General features: G+C 46.1%; 1 protein-coding gene across 1 annotated transcript in view; it reads left to right on the top strand.

Moving 5' to 3' along the window:
- Positions 1 to 632: 632 nt before the first annotated feature.
- KCTD1 (potassium channel tetramerization domain containing 1) overlaps positions 633 to 10,308 on the top strand; it is a 186,646-nt gene continuing 176,970 nt past the window's right edge. The window contains exon 1 of the mRNA XM_014780254.2: positions 633 to 745. Coding sequence (XP_014635740.1) covers positions 737 to 745 — 9 coding nt within the window. The 5' untranslated portion in view covers positions 633 to 736. The remainder of the gene's footprint in view (positions 746 to 10,308) is intronic.

Raw genomic sequence — 10,308 nt, 5'->3', positions numbered from 1 at the left:
TCCACGTCATTTGGGACGTTATGTCGCCAAGGAACCAAAAATGTGCTACTCTATTGCCAAATTATTACCTATCCTTCGATCAGACAGGGCGGTGATCTTCATCAACAAGTTGCGCGACCTTAGTGTAACAGCGATGTCAGGTCAACTTGAGAAAGTGAGGGGAGAGCCCTAAACACAAATAAAAAGAAACAACCAACAATCCTTATAATTATCATCATCTGCTGCTTTTCCCTCTTTTGGCAAAGAAACACTCCATCCATTTGCAGAAATCGCCCGCGGAAACGTTACATCAAAACTAATCACAACGATTAAAATCAGCTTTTCTGTGCAAGAGGAGGGTAAAAAGCAAGTTGGAGGCTGGAATAAGACTGTTTTTCCACCAAAAAAAACTGGAAAAAAAAATTTCCTATATGTATATTTATCTATACGTATATGTAGAGCTTTATTTTCGAAGGAGATCAATTGTCTGCCCTGTGATCAGTTAATTTGATTTAAGTTTTATTTTGGAGATTGATTTAGACTGGAGGTAGAGGCATGAGCTAATTGTATCCTGATCCTTGCCTTGAGGGGTTTCAAAGCCCTGGAGCAACTCTTCTCTGTATTTTGTTCTGTCTACCTTAGCCAAGCTATTGCATTTCTCTCTGGTGTGGCGAGCCGAGCAGATCGCTGGGAGAGAAATCGGAAAAGGGGGGAGAGGAAAAGGAAAAGGGGACTTGGAGAGAGACTTTGTGCTTCAATGTTTCAGGTAAGATCTGACGGTTTGGGTTTGTTATTATTTGCTAAGGAGGGTATGGCTGGGACTTTGGGCGCAACTCGCTTTTACGCATGTGCCAGGCATGGGGCGAGAGCGCGGCACACTCGCACACACACAGCCCGCCGCGGCGGCTCGGGATCCGCTCGGACCGGCGGCGGGGCAGCGGCCACCGCCTCCTCCGGGGCTGCTTCTGCCGGTTCTCGGCTTTCTTCCTCGAGTGGGAGCGGGCGCGAGCGGGGCGGAGCGGGCAGGAGGAGCGGGCGCGGCCGGCGGGGGCCGGGGCGGCCAGGGGCCGGGAGCCCGCGCGCCGGGGCCGGGCTTCCGGATCTCGGGGCCCGGTTCCGGATCTCGGAGCGGAGCCGCCGCGGCTCTCGGAGCCTGTGCCAGCGCCGCCCGCCCGCCGCTCGCGCGCCGGCCTCCCCGCCGGCCGCTTTGCAGCGGCTCTCCCCCCGCCCTCCCCTCACCCCCCCCTCCCCGCCCGAACCGCGCGCGTCCCTTTCTTCCCGGGCGCAGAGCTCCGCGCCTGCAAACCAGCCCCGCTGAGAGCCTCCCAGCGCCGCGGGCCCCGACCCGCCGCCGCCGGCTGGAGCGCCCCGGGTCGAACCACCGCTCTGCGGGGCGCGCGGGGGCGGCGGCGCCCGGGGCTCCGCTCCCGCCCGGGGTGGGGTGCCCTCCGCCCCCTCCTCGCAGGCAGCCTCGGTGGCGCCCCCGGACGCCCCGTGAAAGACGCCATTGTGGCTGCCGAGCGGATGGGGCCCCGGGGCGGTTTTTGCTTCCCCTTTTGCCCGGGCTGGACCGCGCCGCTCCCCTTTGTGAGCGGCGGCCAGTGCCCAGCGCAGTCCGCCGTCCGTCTCCGGCCGGGCTGATCCGGATTCGCCGCCTCCGCCCACCCGGGCGCCTTTAAAGCCCCCTCCCACCACCCCTCCCTTTTCCAGCCCCCCCCGCCCCCCACCACCCTTTTGAGTGCAAACGTTTCATTTATTTTTAAAAAGCTCTATTCCTCTTCCTCCCCCCCTCCTCCCCTGATAAAGGGCACAGCACACGCTCCGGTTGAGAAGTCTCCTTGGGAGGCGGGGACGGGGGAGGGGGCGCAGGGGTGGGGGAAGGATGTGAGCGCTGCAGGTAATGGCTGTGGCTTTGCTGCGTTCGCCTCTTCTCCGCGTTGCCTGCAGCGCCGGGTCCGGAGCCTGCATCCCTCCCTCCCCCTCTGGCGGCCAAGGTTCCCTTAAAGGGACAGAGTTTCCTGGCCGCCTCCGGTCTCCGCCGTCTAATCCAGCGCTTGGGGCACAGAGGTGGGCGGGAGGGATGCAGTTTGGCTCCTTTCTGACCTCTTTCTTCCCCCCACTCCGCATCCCCGCCGCCCCTCTTTATTGAAATGTGAAGTGTGCTTCCTCTCCCGCCCCCAAGAGGGACCTGGCTGGAAATAAAGAGTCGGCGCCTCCTGGAAAAAGAACGGGGTGGGGGGCGCGTTATGGTGAATTCGCGTTAAAAGTGAAGTCGAGCCCCAAAACATCCAGGAAGAGGAAACCAGACCTGTGGTACAGGAATCCCTTACCTGGACGCGTGCTCCGCACAGCCGCCCGGAGTACCGCAACTTCCTAGCTAGCGCGGGTCGACAGTGTCTGCCTTTACACTTAGCACTGTCGTGGAAATGATTTTCTGGTATCATAACGTCTTCACCGTGACTGTGCTTCGGGGGCCGGCTGGGCGGGAGCCAACTAAGTTTGCAAAGTTGCAAATGGGGCTGTCCGCTTTGTGCGTGGGGAACGGCACGCAGGAACTGTCCAATATCCCCGTGGCACTGGCGTGCTCGCTCGGAGGTGCACCGCAGTAGGCAGAAGTGATTTGGTACAAATGCAGAATTACCTTTAAGATCATAGAACCGGCTGCTTTCAAGCAAATCCTTGACTCGTGTGTGTGTGTGTGTGTGTGTGTGTGTGTGTGTGTGTGTGTGTGTGTATCCTTTCTGGAATGGTGGAACTGGGAGATACATAACAGTTTAACATACTCATTCTTTAAGAAACGTTTGCCTTCTGTTTTCAATCAACTAAGCTGGCAGCTAGAGATACAAGTTTATTTGAGAATACCCTCTGGGTACCAAACATGCTTGGATTGTTTTAGCAAATTAAAAATGAGCAAAATGCTTTTACCTTCTCAGCAGTAGACTCCTTAAGAGACCTCCAGTTTTTTAGAGAAACGTTTTCTGTGTGTATCTCAAATGTGTTTTTAATGTGGAAAAGGAGGGGAAAAAAGGATTTTTAAAGGCTGAGGCTGATGCCATAGAATGATTCATTAAATCTGATTTTACATCCAGGAATTTACCTGCATATGTGGGAATCTGTGGAAACTAACAGCTACCATACTCGGTGAATTTAAAATGGTAGTGGATCCATTTGTCTCCTGGATAATGGGCAACGTGCCCATCTATTCCCCGTGTTTATATTTGTGTGGCATTTGGCTTACCAAGAGGGGCTGGTGTTCAGGAGACTGCACACTGTCTGCCACGATGGGGCAGAGGCGCCCTGCTGCTGCATGAATGGAAAGAATTGTTAGCAATTGTTATAATGACAGTAGGTTGCATGTTTACTAATTAGGTTGCAAAGGTGACCATTGAATTTTAAAACTTTGCATCACAGAGAAAACTTCATTGGTTTAGGCAATATGTTTATACAAAGAAAGTAACTAATTAGGCAAAAATATCGTACATTTGCTGGGAAGAAATTTTGAAATGAATTGAGCGTGAATGATAGTTGGCAAAAAATCTCCCACTACAGTATTCAAAATGACTGCGGTGATTTTGCTGTATTAATTATGCCCGAAGCACAATATAAAGTTCTCTAACACACACTAGAGGTCTCTCTTCTAGCTGTAAGATTTTCGTGTTTGTAATTCTTTGCCAGGGCTTATAGTAGGGGTGCGCAATGGTAGCTTCGTTCATGCTTATTTAAGTAAGTGATTTACTGACCATTCATATTACTCTGGTGTGAAGTACTTATTTTGGAGACTATTCAGTAATTACTGTAAAAATTATACTACCAAAGCACTAGGAAAGTAACTGCAATAAGATTTATAGTAGATGATGATGAAAACATATTATGTAATTTGTTACATAGCGTTATGGACCTTTTGGCATACAATTATTTATCCAAAACAATTTGTTTTTAAATGTTAAAGTAATTCGTGAAAGATGTATTATATCAGAGAACTTTCTGAAAATTAAATTTCCATTTAGCTCTAAGTTTAGCGATAAGTTGCTTGCACAAATGCTTTCTTGTCTTGATGTTTCTGAATCAGAATGATTGCTTTCCAATCCTAAAATGAGCTGAAATGTGATGTTTTCTGCTAAGATCTTTTCCCATTTACATTGCTTTTGAGTCAAAGGATGTTTGTGAATCATCAGTTCACCAAGGCTTTTATTTAGTTGGATCTTAAACTTCATTTCTGAACCTTCTTTGGGACTGCAATTTATAATTTCCCAAGCAAATGGAGCTTCTATTTTCTCTATCTTTAGTATGAACCATCTTGGGAATAAAAATGAAATTTTTGGACGCAAGCATGTATGTTTATTTTAATAGCTTACTCATGTGGAAGTGAGAAACAATTCCATTTTCCTAGGCACTGTAATAGTGCTCTGGCTTTTCATTCATAAAAACGTACTAGGTGAAAATCGTGTTATGCTTGTTGATGAGTTTGGTTTGAGATAATCATGCAGAAAGCAAAACAGAGATTATTCTTTAAGAATAAAAAGCCAGGGGCCGGCCGGTGGCTTAGCGGTTAAGTGCGCGCGCTCCGCTACTGGCAGCCCGGGTTCAGATCCTGGGCGTGCACCGACGCACCGCTTGGCCGGCCATGCTGAGGGCGCATCCCACATACAGCAACTAGAAGGATGTGCAACTATGACGTACAACTATCTACTGGGGCTTTGGGGAGAAAAGGGGGAAAAAAAAAGGAGGAGGATTGGCAATAGATGTTAGCTCAGGGCCGGTCTTCCTCAGCAAAAAGAGGAGGATTGGCATGGATATTAGCTCAGGGCTGATCTTCTGCACAAAAAAAAAAAAAGAATAACAAACCAGTATTAATTAAGTTCGTTCATTCATTCAACAAATATATATTTGTACCTGCTGTAGGCAAGACACTGTGTTAGATGCCAGAGACATTATAGTGAGAAAAAGCATTGAGAGTCCCCAATCTCCCAGAGCTTATGATTCAGATAGGGAGACAGACGGTAATCAAACAGTTGAACGATGGACAGACAGAGATTAGTGCTTCGAAGAAAAAGGAACATGGGACTCTGTTAACATTAACCAAAGAGGGGCGAAATGGCCAAGACGGGGGGCAGGGTTCCAGAGGGAGTGTTAAGAACTGAGATCTAAGTGACAGGCAGAGGCAAGAGAAGAGAGAGAACAAGAAGTAAGTTCCAGGCTGCAGGAAGAGGGAAAGGCATAGCAAAGAGAGGAATTAAAAGGTTAACTAGCTGGGGGCAGTGATGGGAGAGCAGGCTTTGGGGACTGGCCTCTGGTCTTACCCCTAAGAGCAGTATGAAGGGGTGGGCCAGGAGGATTGGGAGCGGGGCAGAAGTGCCATAATCAGATTTGTGTTTGGAAAGGATAATTCTGGTGTCACTGTGGGCTGTGAATAGAGGGACCCAGAGTGGATGAAGCATAGCTCTTGGAAGGCTATTACAGTCATCCACGCAAGAGAAAATAGTGCTGGGGTTAGGGTAGTGGTAGGGGAAACAGAGATGGAAAGATCCAAGATCTATTTAGAAGGTAAAATTGACAGAACATAGTAAAGGATTGGTTATGGGCGAACAAGGAGAGAGAGATGTCAAGTGGTTCTGACATGTTAAGTGAATGGCCCCTGAGATTCTGAAGACTGGGTAGATTTTGTACCTTTCATTTCATTTCTAGTAGCCAGAATGAGTAGCAATGATAAGCCTCATTGACATCCTGTGTAACTGAATTTACAAGAGAAACCATTCTTTTTTTTTTTTAATTGAGGTAACATTGGTTTGTAACATTGTATAAATTTCAGGTGTACATCATTATATTTTGACTTCTGTGTAGACTACATCATGTTCTCCACCAAAAGTCTAGTTGCGATCCATCACCATATGCAAGTGCCCCTTTACCCCTTATGCCCTCCCCTCACCCCCTTCCCGTCTGGTAACCACCCATCTGTTCTCCATATATGTTTGTTTATCTTCCTCATATGAGTGAAATCATATGGTATTTGTCTTTCTCCATCTGACTTATTTCAATTAGCATAATATCCTCAAGGTCCATCTATGTTGTCACAAATGGCAAGACTTCATCTTTTTTATGGCTGAGTAGTATTCCATTGTATACATATACCACATCTTCTTTATCCATTCATCCATTCATGGGCACTTAGGTTGTTTCCATGTCTTGGCTGTTGTGAACAATGCTGCAGTGAACATAGGGGTGCATATATCTTTTCAAATTAGTGTTTTTGTGTTCTTTGGATAAATACCCAGAAGTGGAATTGCTGGATCATATGGTAGTTCTATTTTTAATTTTCTGAGAAGTCTCCATACCATTTTCCACAGTGGCTGCACCAATTTACATTCCCACCAGCAGTGTACTCGGGTTCCGAGGTCATTCTGTAATCCCTCCGTTTGTTCCCCAGTCGTGTATGGAGCACCCATGGTGTGTCAGGCGCTGACCTCCCTGCTCTCATCCTGTCACCCATGACGCCTTTTCGTTTATGAACTGCACTGTGATGTCTCATTGATCTAACTCCAGCTACGGTGGAATTCATCATTTGAACAGGCCTGTGTTTAACCTTCTGAAACAAAATCAAGCCTGTGCCTTATAGAGCAAATTAGTTGTGCTTAAAAATATTATAAACATGTATTAAATGACTATAAAAATTAACTGTTCAACCATGCTTTTTAAAAGCCAATTTACATACAAATAACTGGCACAGTCATTGCAAATCACTCATTGAAGAAACTTTTAAGGACCTTAACACGGGAAAGTTTGTTTGGTCTGATTGAGTCTGCTCAGCTTTGCTTCCTCCCAGTAGATTTTAGTGCATTTGTCTCTCGCTTTTTCTTTCTCTAACTTTTTGTCTAATGTGTCTCTAACTTTTTGTACTGATCCTTGGTTAGTGTTATCTCAATGCAACATTTTCATACTTTTCCTAGCGGACATTGTTTTTGGTATTTCTAATAATCTTGTCCATTCTTTCCATTTGTTCTTACTTCTCTAAACGTTGTTCCCCCATGTCTGACTTCACAAACATGTATAACCATCAGGAAACAGTGTTTTGCCCAATAAATATGTTATTCACCACCAAAATAACATTGGCTGATGGACAGTTGATTAATTTTAAAATAACCTAAATTACGCATTCGTTTTTCTTTCAACATCAAAACTTATTAGGAAGGGAATTTCAGTAAAAGAAATCTGCCGTGAATGTTTTATAATAGCTTTCCCCTTTCTGGTTGTAGTCCTTCCAGGAAATTCCAGGTTGGAGCTCATTCTAAGAAATTCGGGTTTCAGTTATTTCCAGGAAACAATTTGAATATCACTCTCTGCATAGGGGTTTGATACATAGATGCAATTCTGTAAGATACTTTTCTTGGTGGTTCTCGTGGGTGGCCCTGAGGGCAGGCTCTGGTTGGGCAAACATCTTCATTTTAGCCAGGCCACCTGGGGATCCATTTCTTCTGTAAATATGGGAATGATAATATCTCTCCAACCTGCTTTCTAGCATTGTTGAGAGGAAAAATAAGAATATGTACGGCAAACTGATGTGCAAATAAGGAGTATCAAGCAACCCTAAAGGGCAATTTTTCTGAAGGACCCACGTGAATTCTTGCTCCTGCTGTAAGTAGCAGAGGCCAGCCTGAATTACCTGACTGAACCCCCAAAACAACACTGTGAGGCTACTCCATCTCACAGGTGAAAGAACTAAGGATTAGAAAGGCTTGTCTGAGGTCCAAGACTAGGCTAGTGGCAGAACAGGGATTCTAGTCCAGCAGGCTGACTACAAACCCCTACCTACCGTTAGCCACTCTACTGTCTCACCTATACTCCTAGTTCTTTCTGTCCAGTAGGTACTAGTTGAGCACTTTTTGGAGGCACTTGGCACAGAGTGCCTTTCTTCTCTGCCACCAGCTTCCATTCATCCTCTCCTCTCTTCTTCCTCTCCCCACCCCCCACCCCAGCCATCCAGCCCTGGTATCTCCCCACCAGTTAGCACCCTACTCTTATACCAAGAGAGAAAGAGAAAGAGATTGTTGTGATCAGAACATCTGGATTGCTCTTGCTGAGCAAATCATTCACTTGCACATACTCTGTCGTGCTGACCGAAATATGGATTTGTTTCCTATCCAATGAGAACCGACAACAATTCGGGGCTTGCTGCTATTAAGAAGACACCAAGGCTTCTATTAAGAAGAAGAGTTATGGGGCCGGCCCTGTGGCTTGGTGGTTGAGCGCGCGCGCTGCAATGCTGGTGGCCTGGGTTCGGATCCCAGGTGCGCATCGAGGCACCACTTCTCCCTCCATTCTGAGGCCGAGTCCCACATACAGCAACTGGAAGGATGTGCAGCTATGACATACAACTATCTACTGGGGCTTTGGGGGGAAAAAATAAAATCTTTAAAAAAAAAAAAAAAAAGAAGAAGAGTTATGAACTGAAGAGAATGTTAACTAGGTAGATTTCAGATGCTTACTAGAGGAAGGGATATTCTTCCTGATGAATCTTTCCAAAGCATCTACTGCTATCATCACTTACTATTTGTAGCACTTCCATTTTGCAAGAAATTTCTAACTAATGGAACAGAAAATGTGTGTAAAACAAACGACCCAGACTTTCCATGTAGGGGAAATAAAAAAAGCTACATTTGTCCATGTTGTCAACACATCTGTCCTCCACCTAACCACCCCTACTCCCCCATATTCAAACACCACTCCATTTCTTTCTCACCCTATTATCTTGGGGAAATTACTTAATCTCTCTAAGCTTCAGTTTTCTGAACTATGAATGAGATAGTCACTATAAATGAGATAATAATATGAGATCATTGTAAATGAGATAATAATAGAGTCTAGCGTTGTTCTGAGGATTAAATGAGATGTAATGGGATGTATATGCCTGGCACATAGTAAGCACTCAGAAAATAGCTATACAATATTATTAAGAACAGGGACTGTGTTTATTCATCTTTGCTTCCTCAGTTCATAATACAGTGCCTGGCTCACAGGATAAGTGCTCAATAAATAATTGTTGGGTGCCTGAACATAGACTTTCAGAGAACACCAGAATAAAGCCAGATGGTGATTTCACTTCCCAGTAAGCACTTTTTGCAATTGACAAGAGGGTCCAAGTTCTGCCAGATGCCCTTGCCTGATAGTTTTGGGCTTTTTCTAACCAATTACGTCAACCATTTGGGAACAGAACAAATGTGATCTAGGGAACTGTTGATGCTAAGTAGGACGTTGCTTCAGAGATGTCATCAGTAGGCCTTTTGATGACTCATGGGAAGGTTCTCCTGTGCACAGTTGTCATGAGATTTCCAAAATCTGCAGACATTTAGAACTCATGCTATGAAATGATGAAACCACTAGATTCTGAACGCACAATTGGAATCAGTGAATTTGCTTATTACACAGCAAAGAAACATGGCTGATGCCCATTCCATCCAGCATATGGCAGCGGTATATTCACAAGCAAATTCTTGGAACAGCCTCTGGTCTTTCTCTCAGTTTCTCACTATTGCCCCACCCTCGGTTGAAAAGGAAGTCTGAACAAACTTTAAACCCTCCCCCCCTTGGCTCCTTCTCAGGAACAACTGAGGTTCAACAGCAGCAGCTGGAAGAATCCACACCTCCAAGTTGCCCATTTCACCCCAGTGTGTGGGGTGGGGAGGGGAGAGAAAGCAGGTACCGCAGTCTGTTAGAATCCACTCACTGCCAATTCCCAGAGATAGAGGTCTGTTTTCCTGTGCTTTTAAGCAAATCAACAGAAGAAAGTGCTCTCAACCTCCAGCATCTAGGATGCTACCGCACACTCTGGGTTGAGAGCACTTGATGCTAATTAGAAATCAAGAATACTAGTAAAGAAGATAACCCATTTTAGGCAGGCATATGCCCCTGAAGGAATGGAACAGTGTCATGTGCAGCTAAAGACCCACATGTAGCCCTCTCACATGGGGTAGTGAAATGAGCTTGGTCTTCCAGTTGCTTGGAACTGTGGACCCACCGTTAGCTGTGTGACCCTAAAGCTTGGCTTCATTATCTATACAAATGGAGGTACTGAAAGCCACCTCAGAGGGTTGTTGTAAGATTACATATGTAACCAGTATAGTACTTATATGGGTCGGGCTGTTTTCCAAGGACTTTACAGTAAATTATCTCGTCGAATCCTCACCCATCACCCAAGAGGGCAGTCTATTGGTATCCCCGTTTTTAAAACGAGGAAATCGAGGCACAGAAAGATTAAGCAACTAGCTCAGGGTCATCGATAGGTGAGTGGTAGAGCCGGGATTTGACGATGCTCGGGCTTCAGAGTCTGTGCTCTCA

Source organism: Ceratotherium simum, chromosome 14 (genome assembly GCF_057802395.1).
Source record: "Ceratotherium simum simum isolate JZ-2026a chromosome 14, ASM5780239v1, whole genome shotgun sequence".
Classification (NCBI taxonomy): Eukaryota; Metazoa; Chordata; class Mammalia; order Perissodactyla; family Rhinocerotidae; genus Ceratotherium; species Ceratotherium simum.
This window is presented reverse-complemented; position numbering and strand designations above follow the sequence as displayed.